Source organism: Pterocles gutturalis, unplaced genomic scaffold (assembly GCF_000699245.1).
Source record: "Pterocles gutturalis isolate BGI_N339 unplaced genomic scaffold, ASM69924v1 scaffold38742, whole genome shotgun sequence".
In the NCBI taxonomy this organism is placed as follows: Eukaryota; Metazoa; Chordata; class Aves; order Pterocliformes; family Pteroclidae; genus Pterocles; species Pterocles gutturalis.
Genome location: NW_010109128.1, coordinates 30,727 through 49,789, shown reverse-complemented (window position 1 = coordinate 49,789; position 19,063 = coordinate 30,727). Strand labels below are relative to the sequence as shown.

The following is a 19,063-nucleotide window of genomic DNA, read 5'->3' as shown; positions in this document are numbered from 1 at the left end:
AGCCCATTCTCCAGGACAAACAGAAAAACTATTCCTTTACTCTAGTAATTCTTCTGGACCTTCAACCATTGTAAATAACTCATTTCTGTAACAGATTTCATCAAGTCCTCATAATCTGAAGTCCTCATATCAGGGCAGCTACATCTCCGCTCCTCCGAGCATGCAGCGTTTTGTCACTGACCTGAGGACCGCTGTGACAGCACATGGCAAAGCCTTTGTGTTTCCTTAAGAATGGTCACCCTAAGTCAGACAGCTCTGGGGTTTCTCCTCACAGCAGTGAATCTGAACCAAAAAATTGGAGAAACTCCTTGGAATTGAGGCAAATATTCTGCAGTGACCCTTTGTGACAGGCAGTGGCTGTTCCCCTCCAGAACCTAGAGCATGTGGTATATGGAGTGAGAGGTTACCAGTATCAACGGCATTTATTGGCTGCTGAGAAATGTGAGATGTATTTTTTTTTATATATACACATATAAAAAAATAAGAGTGAGGTAGATAAATGTTTGAAAAAAATCAAAAACTGTCCCCCTGTCATACTCAAAAACCCTTATCTCAGTATTTAAATTTATTATGGGGCATCTCTACAGTGATTTAAACTGATATCACAAAAATAAATAAAAAATCCTACATAGAATACCTTCTTAATTAACTTTTTTGTCTTTTTTCATTTTTAAAAGGGAAAAATAACTATGGGACAGAGGCAAGAGAAGATAATGGGACCTAAACTACACAAGCAAAAAGCACTACAAACTTTTTAAAATCTCCAGTCAAAACTAGCAATCAGTATATTTTAATTCTTTGTTCTTACTCAAAAGATTTAAACGTTTCCATCCCAGAACTACCTCTTCACTGCCATCATTTGGTTGGATCAGTGCTAAACAAAGGCGTAGATGCTGTAACTACCGCAACGGGTGCGACTCCCTGGTTGCAGACTTGCTGATGGCCCCCTCCTTCCCCTTTCACCAAGGCTTCTGCAACTGAACAAACAAGCTTACTCATTTTTCTTTTGTTCTGAGGTTTGGTCTATGATTGAAGCAACAAGCTGGTACTTGTGCAGGTTTCCATAGCTGCCAAAATTTAACTGTTTGCTAGCCAAGCCACTGGCCCCAGCTGCATGCTTTCCACCCAGCCCCCTGGAAATGGCCTGGTGGGTTTGGTTTGGTTGTTGTTTGATTTTTATTTTTTTTTTCACCAGGGGTGCGAAGTGCAGCCCAGAGTTCCCTCCATGAGGGCTTCCTCACTGGGAAGGCGCAGAGCTGGGGTTCGCTGGAGCCAGGTGTTCAGTGGCCACCCCAAGAGTGTCTGGCGGCACCAGCTGCAGCTGGCATAGCTCTTGTTCACAGGGTGGAAGGGTTAAAATAGTCTTTTTAAAAAATCAGTGACCCAAAAGCCTTGTGTCTGCTGTTGTACCCAACAAATTAAAAAAAATAAAAAAGGTGTGTGTGTGTGCATGTGTGTGGGGAGTGTGTGTGGGATGGGTGGGTGGAGGTGTGCCACAACCAAACCAAGCGGGAAGGGAAGGAGGGGTAGGACCCTTGTACAACAATGAACAGAAACACTGAACAAGAATGTACTATATAGTTAACCTTTTTTTTTTTTTTTCTGACCTGAGTTCGTATCATGCCTTGCACTGTAAGAGACTCGCATGCTGTCTGGGCAGAGGTTAGTGGGAAGGAAGGAAAACCAGGGTTTCAAACCACCACCTCACAGCACTGCTGGAGTGTTTCCGTGCGAGGGGTCCCTTCTTTCTCCATGTCCCCCTCAAAAGCCCTGTAGCCCACACAGCCAAGATGTTGTAAAACAACTAATGGGGAGGGAGAGGGGGGAAAAAAAAACAAGGAGGAAATGTATTTATAAAAAGGCATTAAACAGTTCATGGCAAATCATATGAAAGGTATCAGTTACTGGGAAGGAGGAAGTAAAAGTTACACACTATAGTACAAAGCATAAGAAAATTTGTTGAAGTGGGAGGGAAGGGAAGGAGGGCAGACCTGAAGGTTTTCATAGATTAAATCCACAAAGATAAAGAACAAAAAAAATAGCAGCTTTTTTCTGTACAGACATATAGATGAGTATCTGAACCGTAAAAAAGTTATAAAAGTGACACAAAAGACAATGTGTATGCAAATGATCCATGGTCTAACATAGAACTGCAAGACCCTTCGAGAAGTCTTAATAATAAAGAGAAAAGGTCAACAAAGCATCATATACTTGAATCCGGTTACTGCTTTTTTTGTCTTCTCCAATTTATGTTTCTAGGTGTTTTTTTCCTTGCAAGCCTGTGAAGGATGGCAGGCTGCAACGATGGAGATCTCTGCCGGTTATTTTTCATGTTTTTCATGTTTCATTTTTGGCGTGCGGTTGACTTTTTTTGTATGAAATGCACGTTTACTTAGCTCACCACTGCCAGTTTTGTCCAGAATTCATTGGGATGGGGACAGGGGTGGAGGGAGGGCTGTTTCCTTACCCCATCCCTTATATCTTCTCCATCACAAGAAAAAAATAAATCACATTTTGTCCAGTTTTGAAAAAAGATCTAGACAATTTGGTTTTTTAAATTTCTTTTTTTTTTAAATACCAGTGTATGATTGAATAGAATGTATTGGTCAGGATCTCTTTTAAACAGAGCAGTTGATTACTGTGCTCCTTCCATGCCTACAAAAAAACAAAAACAAAAACCAAAGAGTTCAGGTTTTTTGGCAAAATTTGGCAGCGTTGTAAATGGTAACAACCTTGGACGAATGATGGCCCTTTTTTATTCTTTTACGTGTTCCTAAAAAGATTAAAGAGCAACATTAAAAATCCAGTCTTTTTTTTTTTTTGTGGGTTTTTTTGTTTGTTTTTTTGTTTGGTTGGTTTTTTTAATAAAGACCTACAGTGTTAGGTGGGTGCTTGCAAGGGTACCGGGGAGCCACCTGGCCTGCGATATCTTTGATCTGATAAAAGTGCCGTACGGTTGAATTCGCACGCAGATATGTTTCCCATTATGAAGCAAAGAGAGAGACAGAAAGAGAAAGAAGAAAGAGGAGAGAGGAGAGAGAGAGAGACATCAGATCTCAAGTTTTCTGTTGCTATTAAGTGTTAACATTAGAGTTTTAAAAGGCCGACTGTGTGCCCCATGAATGGAGTCCTTTACTGAAACAAACATCTGCTTGCATATCGAAAAAAGAAAAATATGATAACTCGTTTACTGAAAAAAGGGTTCTCCCAAGTGCAGCTATGGCAGTTCTGAAGATCCACTGAGGTACAGTAGGCTTTTGAATATATTGTAATTTTTCTTTCTTTCTTCCCCCGATGCATGTGTTTATTTTTTTTTTTCTGTGTTTTTATTTCTGTGAGATTCTGGTTCTAAAGGATCAGCAGGCCGAAGACTGGGGCAACGGTAAGGCCCTCTCGTTCTTGCGTCCCCCGTTCATGTGTGCGTAGGGCTGTCTCTCCTCGAAGCTGGCCCGAAGGACCACCACGCCCGGGCCGTTCTCGGCTTTGTGTCCTGAGTGCTTGTCAGTGGGTTGGAGGGTGGAGGAGGGATCTAAAGGAATGCTCTCCATGTTTTCAGTCTCCAGGTCAAGCTCCTCTGTGTCCGGAGGCTTGTTCTCTTCACTGTAGAAGAAGGAGACCTCTTTGAAGGCTGGGTCCAGCTCATCTTTAATGCTACCGATGATCTCCAGGAAGGAGGGTCTCATCTTCGGGTTGTACTGCCAGCACATGCGCATCAGCTCGAACCTGCAGAGGAGACACAGCAAAACCCGTTACTGGGGTGTCCTACGAGCCCCGGCTGGAGCCCAACCGACCGTCACTGAATCGGACGACGTGCATTAGAAAACCACTCAGTTCTCACAGAGGACAAAGTGACAGTGCTCTTACAGGCCGAGATCCCCAGGGCACATTTCAACCTTCTTTCTAACCATGATTTACTTCCACAGCTCCTGCCTCAGCCTTCACACGCTTGCCCATAAAACAGTCTCATGGACACTCAACATCCAGAAGCATTTTGTACTTCTGACTTTGTATCTCTCTTTTCCTCCAAAATATCCTCTGCTTAACCATACAGCTACATGGGAGCGCCTCTTGGAGTATCTTTTCCAAACAACCAACCCCTACCCATCAATATTGTCTTAGAAAAAAATGAAAAAAGGGAAATACACACAAGGTAAAGCACCGCTTCTTTCCCCTGAAAAAAGAAAACTACATTAGAATTAATTGTAATCCCCAAAAGACATTTGCCAATCTCAAAAACATTCTCTAGTATTTTATTTCAAAATTATGTTGTTTTCATTTACGGCCAGGGATGCATTAATATTTTATGGAGTGTGAGATCATCTGTTTAAGCACACCCACGATTAGATCTGCACAATGTCCCATGCTGGCAAAACAAACCCACAAAATGAAACGGGAATACATACATACATACATAACAAAAACACTGTTTTCATGACACAGCAAAATGGGATATTCCTGAGAGATCGCCCTGAGCTTTAGGCACAACACAAGAAAGGATTTCACTGTCTGTGAAGGTGGAATAGGGATGTCTGGGGTTAACACAGCACAAGCAACAGGACAAATTTAAATAAGAAAAGGACGATTAACATTAATAATTCCAGCCAATGCCCTGTGTACACAGCACTGGGAGGAAGAGCTGTGTGTAGTAAGTCACCACTGGCCAAAACTACGGCTTTCTGTGCTAGAATAAGAAGAGATCTAAAAAAAACACCAAAGAAAAATCTTTCAGTTCACATCTCTGACTCACCTTCCAGCACGGTGACCCGCAGTCCTGCTGGACCCCCTTCCCTGCTCCAGCAGCCAGCCCAGGGCCATTTCCCGCCTCTGCCAGCCTTCCCAGTACGGTTTGCCAGGGCTCCTAAACTCTTAGTTTTGATTCTATAGAACAACAATCCCATTTTCCTAACTTCCACAGATTTTCAGAAGCAAGCCAGCGATTCTATTTTATGCTTTCACCAGCTCTCACTGCCTTATGCCCGGCAGCGCTTCACTAGATCTCTGCAGCAGTGTGGGGAATGATTTTTTTTTTTTGTTTAAACTAAAAAGAGACAAAACCAAACAAAAATTGACTCCTTTTGTGAACAGCACCTCACTCCATCACACAGTAACGTCTTAACGTCTCCAGAGCCCCTGCTCCAGAACAAACACTCCTGTTGGACTGTCACCGAGCTGGAAACCCTGGGCTCTGACGCCTGTCGCTGTGCATCACTGCCCACAGCGGGGTCCGGAGAGCCCGGGAGCCCTGACCTGAAACAAAACCAAAGCAAAGCAATCCCCTCCCCTGAACCTTGCTGCTGGGGAAATCCTGCCGCATTTCTCACAGGGTGCAGGGTGTGCTCAGCCGACATGAACCAGCAGAGAGACCAAGAGCGGCTGTGTTTGGGCTGCAAACACTGAGAGCTTCGACTGAAATGAAAGCAATCTCAACTCAAGTGCGTCTGCAGTCACAAATGTTAGAGCTCAGCTGGCACAGCCCTGCAGAACCCAGCGTCAGGCACCTGAGCACAGCCTTGAGACACCCAGAAAGAAGCCGGCAAAACCAGTCTGTGCTGGGAGAGCTCCCCGGGTACTCAGCGCTGCGCTGGAACAGGCACGTAGACATATAAACACGGTGAAACTATTGCTTGTTTTTGAGTCTTTAAAAAGCCTTTCAGAGCGAAAGCGAAGCCAAACTATAAAACTGCACTATACTCTCACCCACAAACGAGGAGAGCTTGAGACATAAATATATAAAATCCATTTCTGTTACTTCATTGCTGTTTCCTTTCCAGCTGACTGCTGCGTCCCTGAATAGAAGCGCCAGCCGGAGCCAAGAACACTGGATACTCGCTGGCGCCGTGCCCGCGGGCCTCAGGGCAATGCTAAGGAGATACCACAAGCGGTGGAGTAATGCATGTGACATCAGCACAAACACGGACATGTGATGTTTCTTTTAAGCCATTCCAGATTTAAAAACCCTACAGAGTTCCCATAAAAGGATTTTTCTTTTTCTTTTTAGCTCTGTGGGTTCAAAGACCTTGCTTACATTATCTTAAACAACAAAAAAAAACCAAAACAACCACCAACCCCCTCCAGCAGCCAGTGGAAGAGTTTACAGTCTGTTAATACAACCTGAGCAATTCATGAATTATGTTTCTGACTGGTGGCAAGTAAGCTCAAGAAAGTTGGAGGCATCGTCGCAAGATAGAGGAATAGCCTGTGTCTGTCTCCTGCATCTTTTGCTCGAAGAACTGAGCAAAACCTGCATTACTTTTTGCTGTGAGACAGGGAAAAAAAAAAGAAAAAGAAAAAGGAAAGTTACTATAGAAGCTGTGTTCCATTTGTGTGTTTGTGCTTTGCATCAGACTGGATCTGGTGGGGACAAGCAAAAGGACCTCTCCCTTTCTGCTGCTGCGGCACACCAACATCACCTCTGCACAGCACCCCCGGCTTCTAACCCAGCGCTGGCTGGGAACAAAGGGAATATCAGCAATGCGTAAATAGTCTAGTCATCTACAACCCATGTGGGGGAAGCAATTTTGCTTCACAAACAGGGTGGAATTCCAGCCTCCACAACTTTTAGAAGCCCCATGGGAACACACTGTCTGAGAGCTTCAGCTGTAGCAACCCTCCTCGCCACGCAGCCATCACCTGATGAGCGCTGCCGGAACAATGGAGCACATAAAAACATCCCTTATTGCACAGGAAGGGGAGAAAAACAGCAAAGCTTCTCCTGGCACCGTATTATTGAACCATCTGTCTTACTGCACGGTTCTGTCTGTAAAACCACGCAAGCTATGCCAAGAGGGTGTAGCATAAACAGGGCTGAGTCTTGTTTCACCCTGTGCAAGAGCAAAAAGCCTCCAGAAACACTGCTTTGCACAAGCATCCCCTACAACCACGCTGCAGAACTGAACCTCTGCAGTTCTCCCAGTGTCCTTGGTCTCTGCTCCATCTAAAAGCTACCGACTCGCTGCTACCAGGGGTTAACAAACCGCTGCTGGCCTGACTGGCATTGCAGCCTTCGGGGGGATGGAGCTTGCACCACGCAGGATCCATGGAGGGGAGGCAACCCGAGGCCCTTACGAAAACTACTGCACTGCACGGCTGTGTCAACACTCACATCATCTGCACGGTTAAAAATAGCGGATTTGGTGACAGTTGCAGCAAGATTCTTCTCTCTATTCTCATCTACACTGCCCCACAGCAGTCCACCTCCTCCACCTGTTCTGGAGGTTTTTGGGTGTCAGTGTTCTCCCCTCTCTCCACAGAAAGGTAAATCTGTGTTCTGCCCAGAATTTTGGTTGTTTCCAAGTCAAACTAATTTAAAGAAAAAATATCTCTGCACTTGTAGCCTACCACATGAGAGACACAGAAGTGCCATTCCTGGCTCCCCTTCTTGCTTGCTTGTCACGCAGGATCGAGCACAAACACACGGATTTTCCTGCAGCAGGTGGACTTTGCTTTCTGGACATCCTGAGTTAAGATTTTGAGTTAATATTAAGTATCACAGACCAGTCTCCACCAGTAAGAATTTGTGCTGTCTGAAAAAAACCTTCCACTGGCACAGACACGCCGAGAAGCCTGTCTTTACACAGAGTCTCGTACCAACCTCCATAAAACAAGGACTTACAAAGGGTTTCATAAAGCTCGCGAAAGCAGTGCCTGGCACTCACTGGGGATGCCCGGCCAGGTCCTTATGCAATCTCAAGGCTCTCTGCAACTGTTACAAGCACCTTTCTGTGCATGCAGTAATTTTCTTTTTACATCCAGTGCTGAGAAGCAGGTCACAGACAGCTGGAGAGGAACTCAGCCTCCAGACCAAGTCTCTGTGCAGCATCTTGGGCAAACGGGATGGAGCACGGGGAAAGCAGTGAAAACATTCATACCAAAACCACCAAAACATCGTAGTAATGCAAAATGGGCTCTTTGAATGCCAAATGCACGGAAAAAAGGTGAAGATTATTCCTGGAGCTCTCTCCCACTACTCCTACAACAACCTGTTTGAATTTCAGCAGAGCTGGGTGTCTGTCCGAACACAAAGACAAAACAAGCTGAAAGGGAGCTGAAGCAAGTCACTATAAGCTTCTCAGGGCAATATTTTTTTTTTTTTTCGCTCAGCCAAACATTAACCGAATTCACTCAGCTCAGGGGCAGCTGCCCTGAAAGGGGATTCATCCAGCAGCAACACCCAGCGAACGGAGGGTTACCTCTGAGGAGGAGGAGGCAGAGAAGGGGCCGGGTGGGCTGCAGTGAAGAGAGCTCCTTGCTGTGACTCCCCTCTGTCCCCCACTCATGTCACACATGCCCCAGGTTAATGAAGAATCTCTGATGCTGACTCTCCTGCTGAGCGTGTTCTCACCCCAGAGGTATTTTCTCCTGTGGACTCGGGGAACAGACCCCTTCCCACACCCTGTTCCTTCCCCTTTCTGCTCGCTCCCCCCGCTCCATTGCACAGCTCCGACCACGTTAAACCATCTCCAGTCCATCTGACTGCCAGAAACGCTCCACAGCATCCTGGAAGGGAAAGAATGTGCAACTGAGGAATCATATGGCAGCTACACCTCCCCCTGCCTATACCACCCACCCCTCTCGAACAACAAAACAACACTGCCTGTCATCTGAAACCCAAGCCAGCGCTCCAGCCAAAAAAGCTCTTTTCCTAAGAATCCCAAGCAGCTGAGGCCCTTAAGTGATTGTATCCCTTCTGTGGGCCTCCAACAAATTTCAATAACTGCAAGACGCAGTATTTCCTTCCCAAAAGCCAGTTTGGGAAGTATATCAAAGTAATAAAGTCTGAACAACTGAAACTGCTGTACACAAAAGCCAGCAGAAGTATTTCAACAATGTAAAGCTAAAAACCGAAGCCTGCTGCACCGCACACCCTCCTCTGCTGCGAGGCTCTGTGCTGACTCCAGGGGTGGGCAAAGCTTTTTCCCTGTCCTCTCTACAGCGAAGGAAGCTGCGAGCAGGGGAGATGTGTTTGTCTCCGTGAGACGAGCACTGTCAATGAAACCGCAGCTCCACCGCTGCCCCAGACAAAGGAACGATACACTCGGTTATCTGTACGCTGAATTAAAAACTTGAACTCCACAGAGTTTATGCACAACGCATTTCTGTTCGTCTTAAGCTCTTTTTTGTCTTTATACTCCACAGAACTACTTTAAGCAGAAGAGACACGGTTTAGGCACAAAGTCTTCTGCTGTAGCAAATGTCACTGATGAGCTTTTATTAAATCTGAATTTATTCAGGAACACAAAGGCTGGGTTTTGTTTCCTTATTAGAGGAGATAGCCCAAAGTGAGATTCTGGCCACAAGTGAAGTTGTTTTCTGGCACATTTAACTGCTGTAACATATCAGATTGACAGCGCCGCACGTTACTGTCACTCTTTAGTAACCCCTCCTGTGGCAGGGCAGAAGCAGACACTGAAGGGATCACAAAGAATAAACTCTCCGCTGAGGACAGTGGTAACTGGTGACACTTACAGCATGTCAGGACAATTGTCTGGTTTTTCCAGCAGACCTCCTTCCATCACGAAGCGGAGCACTTGTTCATTGGTCATGCCTTGGTACGGCTGCTCCGCTAACGTTGCGATCTCCCAAAGTACAACACCAAAAGACCTGGAAAACAAATCAGAACTTTAGAAAGCCAAGCAGTCTTTACAAGGATATTTTTTTAGATGATGCTGAGCAGGTAGGTGTCCATGGGTACTTTCTTTCACCAGAAAATTCCAATCACTCAAAAAATACCCATCTATGGTGACAGCCGCATCACCTAGCACAAGGAACTGTTGGCTTCAAACACTTCTAGCCAGTGGAGAGAAACAGGCTCCCAGTTCTGAATGGCTCTTCAGAACGGGCTCTGTAAGAAAAGACTGGTAATATTCCATCTTAATTTTCCACACCATTTCTACAGCTCAGAGCTAGTCATGGTTATTATCATCCAGTGGTCCAACATCACCTGTTACACCAGTTCCGTATGGGTCAGGTCCAACATCACCTGGTTACACCAGTTCCGTATGGGTCAGGTCCAACATCGCCTGGTTACACCAGTTCCGTATGGGTCAGGTCCAACATCACCTGGTTACACCAGTTCCGTATGGGTCAATCAGTAAAAAAGCCCCCACAAGCTCTTTGCATTGACCAGAAGCCTCCTAACTCAAGATTTAAGGTGTGAGCTTGCCTGGAGAATCAGCTCACATCTCATCTCCCCTTCCTACGGCTTTGAGTTCAGATGCTAGGTGTGCTGGGAGGTGGGAAGAAAGTGGAAAAGGAAAAAGGGAAGATGCACGTAAGGAAAAAAAATTTATATTCCTATCTCTGCACTTCTTGTACAGAGGACCTCAGGCTGTATAGACACTTGAACAAAGTCTGCAAAAAGAGCTATGTCTGGCTGGAGATGGGGAATCAAACCTTCTAGCCAAGTGGAGAAGCTGCAGGGATGGGTTATTTGAAGGGAGCTTAACAAGCCCCCCCGCCCCAAGCCACAGAGACAGCAAGAAAAAAAACCTGTACATTTAAAAAAGTAAAATAAAAATCTTCATGTCACATAGCTCAGGTACTCCTGACAGCAACTGAGGAGACAATAATGCAGAACTGTAAGGTCTCATTCCAGTGCAAGCTGCTTTTCATCAGAAATACTCGAGTCACACAAACCAGATTTAAAAGCGGATTTTTCCCTGATCACTCCAGCCAGCCAGGAGCTAGACAGCAAACGCGCCCCACCACACCTGTGCATCTCATCCGCCTTACCACTACAGCAAGCAAAGCAACCAACCTCTATTCCCCAGGCACAAAGCCACTTCTTGGGTAATACCTTCCATTTACCCCTCTGCTTTGGTTTCTTCCACATTCTATGTCCAAGGTGCAAAGCAAGGATCGAGGCATTCAACACACAGCAGCAAGCAACAAAACCGATTTTTGAGAGGGAGATGGCAGACATGGGAATGTTCTCCAGCTTCTTGTACCAACACCTGAATTTGATGCTTCAGCAGCAAAACATTTAGGCCCCCAGGAGAAACTCAGTTAACCCTTTTGCAACCATGTTCTTTAAACAGAGCTTTGAGCTCCTTCCAACTGACTACAAAGGACAGCAGAAGTGAAAAAAGATGACTGTCTAATAATAGGAATTGATTACTGCCAAAGAAAGATAAGCATCGTTATGTAATTGGGCAGTTTGGATTTAAGTATTGACACTTTCCCAAAATATCTCCATTTAAAATTAGTTTATTGAGCAGACACAGCTCAAATTGTCTGCCCTGTGCTGAAGAGTCATCTACTTTTAGAGCTGTTGTGCAAAGAAAGCAAATCTAGATGCTGTCTTGTCTCCTGCAGCTAAAATGCTGAGTCAAGCTTAGAGAAAAAAAACCCGAGTTTCAATAGGGTATTGTTGTGAAAACAGGAGTCCAGTATTATGAGCTGGTTATGGGAGAGTGGTTTTATCTTCCAGTATCCACTGTATCTAAAATGGTTTGCATCTGGAGCCAGAAGCCACAAACAGACTTGCAATTGTTTGCCTTTCAGGGGAGGGAGGGACAGAGGGTCAACTCAACATTTTGGTGCCTTTGAAGCTACTTTGATCGCTGCAGGAATAATGAGAACAAGTCTTGCGCACCTACCAGTCATATTATCATAACAAATAAACTGATGGTGCTCCTCCAAGGCAACTACCAGCTCCGAAAGAATGCAAGATGCTGCAGAGTTTATTTACAGAAATACACCCTCACCCCAAACAGCACTACATTAATTTTACAGTGTTCTCCTTCCCTAACTACAACACAAACAGTCTTGGCTAATTACCTCATTCTTCAGTCTGAGGAGCAATAAAAGAATGAATTGCTAAAATAAAGCTCCACCCTTCAAAATCTCCAGACACTCTTTTGCAGTTTGCCATTTCACCTTACAGCTTATAAATCTTGGACTCTGACCACTCACACAGTTTTGTCTTTTTGACATTTTGGCTTCTAAAACAGATCTCGAAGAACATGGAACCAGATGTCACAATATCCTACCAAAAAGGCAGCAAAACCAATCTCAACATTTTTTCCTGTTTGATGAAAATAAATGGCCCCCAAAATAGCCAAGCGACATGGTTTTCATAAAGCAGCTCCAAAATCTGAACCAGTGCAAGGAGTCCGGTCATTTTTCCTGGCATGATGAGACCTTCGAAGTGTAGTGTCTGGTCTAAAAGTTATTGAGAGTAGACTGGACACCACAGTCCAGTGGCCATAAACAGATCACGGACACAGACACCATTTCTGGAGCGTGGTAAGTCAAGCTCCACTGGGTTTGGAATTCAGATGGAAATTTCTGAATCTATAGCTGTGGATACAGGTGTCAAGCACAAGTGTCCATGTGTTTCAAACAACCAGCATGTTGAATCAGTGGTTTTGTACCTTGAGACAGCACACCTCTGCGAACTACATCTCAGAATAAGTCACCTCCAACAATTAAGATGACAAACCCTTCCAGGGAGGAGCTGTCTGAAGCACTGGTGAGAGCTGTGGACTTGCTCTCCATAAGGCAATTTTTTTCTCTCTATGCTTTCAAGCAAAAATCTGGCAGATTTTACTCATCCCCCAGTTTTCCAACCTTATAATCAGCAAGCTACTTTCCTTCACGTGACTTCTGGCTGGGATATTTCACTCAGACTGTCCCGCTGATAAACTGCAACACTGTTGAACCCTGCTTTGGCCGGATGAATGCCAAATTTGGTAACGATGAAGGGAGAACCTGCGTGCTTCCTGCAGCAACTAAAGCTCATTTACTTCTGACGCTTAATTTGGCGTCACATGTGTGGGGTTTTCTGGTTGGAATTGGAGTTACGTTTAAACAATAATGCCACTAAACAGCTCCGGGTTAAAAGGAGAGCACGTATGGGACACGTGCCGTACGTCACCGAAGCTGAACCCCTGACCCGCCGCAGCTCGCTCCGATGCGACCGCCGGAGATGCCGGCTGGACTTTAAAGTCACTGCTGCGCGGTGAGAACTGGCAGGTCTGCCCGCTCTTCTCTCCAGGCTCGTTCAGTTCTACATCTGGGGATTTTCTAGTGATATATTCCAAATTTCTGTCTGCTTTGTGAAGCCATTACAAGTCTCAAAATTCTTTTACTGCAGGGGGACTGCCAAAAGCATGCCTGTGCTGTTCTGTTAGATAAACGGCTGATACAGGGCTTCCCCTTCAATTCAAAGCAGTTATTTTCAGCTATTTCCAAGTTTGACAGTTACTGCATTCTTAAATAACTTACTAGCCACATACAAAAAAATTTAAGCAACATCCTGGTGCTTTGCGTTTTCACTTGCTGCATAATTCCTCTTACGAACCTTTCCCTCAAAGCTGGTGCAGGGGACTACAGTCCACTGACTCCAAAATCCCCCCACGCTGTTTAAAGAAAATTGTAGTTTACTACTAAAATACCATTCCTACTGACTTCTAGACATTTGGAGGCAATCAGCTGCCAATTCTGTAACAGATCAGCAGTAAAAACATCTTGTTAGGAAGGCAAGAGAAACCATAAAAGACAGAGTAGAGGTTTTGCCAGTACATTTGTTCATCTTCTGCCAAATCCTCCCTACCTATCTGCAGAAGTTTGGGGGGTGTATGGGGAAGGAATTGTTCCAGAGTATTATTTCTTCTAGGAAGTATATTTTGAAATTTCCCGAATGCCTCTTAACTTCACAGATTGAGCAGCTAGGCAATGTGCTTTTAAAGAAAAGCCTATTTCTGCATCTTGCGGTATGTAGAACAAGCAAACAAAGCTCCAAATGGAGAAGGATATACACCAGGGAGACCTCCCAAGAAAAAAACTTGCTACTATACCCAAAGCGTCTGCAGGAAAGTAGGGTTATTTACATAGAAGGTTTTGATAGAAAAGCAGGTCAGCACTATGAACCTTTCCATCTTCTTGGCAACTTTTAACGCTTTTCTTGAAGGAGGGCAATTTGAAAACTGACAACTTGCTCTTCCAGGTGAAGGTAATATTTTTCACCACACAACGGATTTTACAACCCACAGCAGGAAACACGCCACCACCTCCAGTTTTGGAAATTGATTTAATTCTGCTCTCTCTGGGAGCAGAATTTAACCTCACGAGTTCTTGATTTTGCAACGGAAATATGAAGTACAAAGCAGAATGCTTCACCGTGGAAAAAAGAGTTACCTTTGAAGAGACAGGAGAAGCGGTATACTTAATTAAGTCTACTAAAACAAGAGAAGAGTTAGAAAGAAGAAGGGCTACAACAGTTTTTCAGAGCCCCTGTTTTGTTACCAGACATCGGAGTGCGTTGTGAAGACTCCATCCTTCAGCGATTCTGGGGACATCCAGCGGACAGGCAGCAAACCTTTCCCTCCTTTACGGTAATAATCTGTCTCGTAGATATCTCTTGTCATGCCAAAATCTAGAAGGTATAAATGTTTCGAGTTTGCATGATAAAATGATGATCCTTTTCCCTTACTATAAGCCATTGCAGCCAGCAGAGAAGCACAGTTAGGTGCAAAGAATCTGCGATCTGTCACCAGGACACTTCACCTGCTGCCTGAGGGCTGGTTAGCTTCCCTCCCAACAAAACCAACAGACATTGTTAGCATTGACTTCTGTGGGTAAGAAGTCTGAATGATTTAAATATATTAATATGAAAAGTTCCAGAATTTATGCTGAAGTCTTGCAGTAAGTCTTCTGAAGGTCACATAATTCACTAATCTGTTCTCAAGTGCAATTATTTTCTTTTCTTTTTAAAGAGTGTAAAGAGCTCCTTTCATACTTAATACTATTGTCTTTCATTAAAGAATCCCACATGTTGAAGGAAATTATTCTTTTTTTTCCCCCTCTTTCTAAAGGTAAATTCCAGCTCCTGCCTAATATTCCATCTCGAATGCTACAGAGGATCAGGCTATTCATTTATGACTAGCACAGACCAATATTAAAGACATACTCTGGGTTCTGTGCATGTCCTGAGCTGTAAATACAGAAGCATTTGCAAGCCTTGGATCTAACAATGCTCATCTCCTGACTGTAACTCAGACTTAATTCCAGAATTTTTTTCTGTGCAACCAGCTTGACGCACACAGAGCTGCTGGGTCTTGGACTGGCCCATTTAAACCAGCCCCTGTGCTTTCAGACACTAACCAAAAAGTTAATAAATCAGGTGGCATCAAACCTCTCACTAATACTGTCTGCTGACACAGCACACCCAGGGCAAAATCCATTTTATCAACAGACCTGTAGCTGCCCTTTTTCTCCTGGGACAAGTGGAGTGAAAAGAAGAGCATTCCTCCAGTGCTCAGAGTCATTATTACCAGGTTTGGATAAGTGACCATCCGCTGATCCTTCTCGTTCCTTGTCTGCTAGGGACACTGGAACCCTCGGTGACTATGACTAAAAAGCCCATCTGTGCAGCTATTCCATCACTCCCACACACCAGGGTAACTTTATCCTGGCTGAATGGAAAATTCTTTAAAAATGCAATGCAAATAAGAAACAGATATGCAAGGAGCGCAGGACAGTGCAGCATAACGCTCGTCCTCTGAGTTCTAAACAGTCTGAGTTGGCGTGGTGCAGTCAAGACGCTCCTAAGCTGTCTCTACACGAAGGGGTTTTCAGTGATGGTATATACATGAGAGCAGCGCGGCACATTTCACAAAATGCTTTTGGGGTAACCGTGTACCACGTTAAAGGGAAGAAATGCACCATCTTCAGTTCAAAGAACTGTAGAACATGCTGGTGAGGGGAGGAGGAGTGAGAGACCTGGAATGGGAAGGATTCAGACTGACTTCCCCTGAACCTGCAGAAAATGCACAAAATCCCCCAAAGATCTTATTTCCTAATTAACTGACTCAAAATGAAATAATTTTTTCTTTCTCCCAAATGACAGGATTACTTACACAAATTATCAAAAGAGCTGAGTTAAGCTCAGAGAAAAAGAATTAGTTTTCTAGAGCAGAAGGCTGTTGCTATACATGTTATTTTAATGTGCACAACTCGAAAACAGCCAAAAGCTTCAAATCATGCTCTCTGGAGAGAAGTCTGAAAAAACTCTTCTGACACTATCTTGGAGGGATGGTGAAGGGGAAAAAAAAAAAAAAAAAAAAAAAAAAGTGGTGTTCTAACAGCAGAGCAGAGGAAAAGCCATTCTGTTGTCTGGAAAGCAGAACTCCAGTTTAGACTGGAAAGCATCCAGCTGAAGTCAAGCCTTACATTCCACTTCCAAATCAGATATGCTTTCAAATAATCCTAAAATTCTCATTCTTTAATCAATAAACGGGAGGTGGAATTATTTTTGTGCATTAACAGAGGAGAGAATGACACACCAGTAGTAACTACGCCATTCACCCACATGTCTGCAGCATCTGCACCTCCAATCACTGCTTCACTAGCTGGTTTTAAACCCACACACTACGCTGATTTCCTCACTGGAACAACTGCAAGTAGAGATATTCCAAGTGTTTCAACTCAGTGTTGACTGCTCATGGGTCTTAAATCACAGCAAGTCTTCCTAAGTAACATATTTCATTCTGCAGAAATTTAAACTAGAGCTAAGTTTTTAAAAGTCTTTCAAACAGCTTTCAAAAAATTAAAATGCCTTCTAAGATTTTTTAGGATAGTATTTTTCATTTGTGTAGAAGTCAAGAAAACACACCTCCAATTTTCACTGTGAAGTCTTCTGCCACCATGCAGTTTCTCGCAGCAAGATCTCTGTGAACAAATTTGTTGGCATTGAGGTATGCCATCCCATCAGCTATCTCTCCTGCCATCTGAATCATCTTCTTCAGAGTTGGAGGTGCCTGGCCAGGATTAGTCTGAGCAAGATTAAGATGATAAAATAGTTAAGGGGTGAGGGGGGAAGCAACTATTTCTACATCAAACTGCAACTTTTTTTTTAAGTTAAAAAAAAATAAAAATCACATTATCACAATTCAGCCTGACATGATCCAGGCTAAACAGACACTCACGACTATGTACACCATAGCACCTGCTTAGTGGGCAAACTGGCCACAACAAGCTGGGTTACAAACAGAACCCCGCACAGCTTTTCCAGGCCTTTGCATTTTATGGGATACAAACCAGAAAGACTTTTTGGTATAAGAATGTTATCTTGCACCTATGGAGTTTAAATGTCCATCCTTCTGCCACACAAATTCTGAGATACAAAGCAGAGGGCTTATTTTAGAGATGTCTTCTGGTTTACTATCTTCACAACCAACCAGATGTTAAATGATTTCATTTCCATCCAGAGACGGGGATTCCACCTTCCATGGAAAGTGCTTTGGAGAGCACCAGCACAAGGACAGAAAAGCCAAGTACAGAATTCATCATTTGGTAATTTCTAGATAATGTCATTCTCCCTTTTTAGGAATTTAGTTGAATTCAACCAGGACTCTTTAATATAATCTGAAACATTATTAATCATAAATGCAAGTCAAGTCCATACCTACTGGTATTTCTGAACGCTGTGTTCAGTATGATTGTTTTCTGTATCCAATCACTTGAGCAATCCTCTCCTGCTACATGCAAAGCCTTCCATTTGTACCACATTCATTCTCTTGGGCGTATACTGTGCTCATCTTCTGTTCCTTTAAGTTATTCACATCAGAATTTCTAGATCAAGGGCAAAAACTGCGGAGCTCATTTTCTACATAGTCCGCTATGATTTCAGTGGCAAGTGTCACCTTTATCCTTCAGACCCTGTATCGTATGTGGCAATTTTAGCTGGTAGAATGATGGCCTACGTATTAGAGTACGCATACTACTCGAGATACTACAGTTTTACTTTCCAATAGAGGCAAGAGGCAGGATATACAGCATGAAACTATTATCCCAACACGCATGCTTCAACTAGCCAATTTTTTTTAACACATTTAGGAGAAATGAGAGATTTAATTCAATCTGGAAAACAGCACTCAGTAACACAAGAAGGGACCTATTCCATGCAGTACACTGGGCTACTTGCAATAGCTACCTCGTGAAAAAAGGTGTTGCAGATCACAGAGCAGCTCGTGTTTTGTTCTTAGAGCTTAAGGAGAAGGGCAAGAAAGGCTAATTGCCTGCTGCTTCCAGCGTGACGCTGTTTCGTTCAAGCTGATTCTAACTGAAGAAATAAAACAACATCCAGCAACCCATGACTCACCTCTGTGTCTGGCCTCAATGATCTCAAGTAACTTTTGAGGTCCCCACGTGTCATCAGCTCCATGATAACCAGCGTAGGCTGGCCCTGAGAAACAACACCAAGCAGCCGAACCTAGAAGAGGAAAACCAGATGTTCAGTTACAAATACAGGTAACTGAACCCTAGTAATCATTTATTCATGTCTATATGTATCCCCAGACATCCGTGAACCTGTGGGAAAGGTCTGAATGTACATTCAGCCACTGAAGCTGTGCCCTCAACACCCTCCTGCCAGTAAGCACCCTGGTTGTACGAATCACAGCCTCGTTACATTTTTGTGACTTACAACATGGTGACAATTGAACTCCTTCATCACCGAAGCCTCGTTTAAGAACTCTATCCTCTCCCGCATGCTTGCGGACTCATTGACAGTCTTGATGGCCACCCTGGTCTCGGGCTCATCCTTCACCACTCCCTTGGCTATTCCCTCGTACACCATTCCAAAGGAGCCTTGCCCAAGCTCCCGACACATGGTGATCTTCTCACGGGGCACTTCCCATTCGTCTGGAACATACACTATGGAGAGAAAGAACAGGCCATGATGTTCCAATTCTGCAAGTGGTGTGGTACCAACTGCCCAAACAGTTTTACTGCAAACAACTCTAGACACAATGCTGAGACCTTGCACAATGTATGCAAACAGCCCACGGTCTCTCTCATATGGAGATAGGTAGATGTTTGGCACACAAATAAATCTTAAAGAAATGTGTCGATGGACTCGAAGGGGCCTCATTGTGCTATTGACGTAACGGGATATAAATAAGAACCTCAAAGCACAAAACCAGGGTGGGAAGAGGCTTAAATCAATACTTTAGGCTTGAGCTTTTCTTGGGATCATTGGTTTCCTAATTCTTCCAGACAGCATGAAAAACACTTGATCATCTGTATCAGTTTAGTGTCTGCTGTACTCTCTGTTAACAGA

The 19,063-nt window shown here is 44.0% G+C and overlaps 1 protein-coding gene across 1 annotated transcript in view; it reads right to left on the bottom strand.

Moving 5' to 3' along the window:
* Positions 1–2,863: 2,863 nt before the first annotated feature.
* The window catches only part of IGF1R (insulin-like growth factor 1 receptor), a gene marked incomplete at its 5' end in the record, with an annotated part of 41,246 nt that continues 25,046 nt past the window's right edge, over positions 2,864–19,063 (bottom strand). Inside the window, 6 exons of the mRNA XM_010072883.1 lie at positions 2,864–3,723; positions 9,466–9,600; positions 14,248–14,377; positions 16,616–16,775; positions 18,104–18,214; positions 18,428–18,657. Of these exons, the coding sequence (XP_010071185.1) occupies positions 3,357–3,723; positions 9,466–9,600; positions 14,248–14,377; positions 16,616–16,775; positions 18,104–18,214; positions 18,428–18,657 (1,133 nt within the window). The remainder of the gene's footprint in view (positions 3,724–9,465; positions 9,601–14,247; positions 14,378–16,615; positions 16,776–18,103; positions 18,215–18,427; positions 18,658–19,063) is intronic.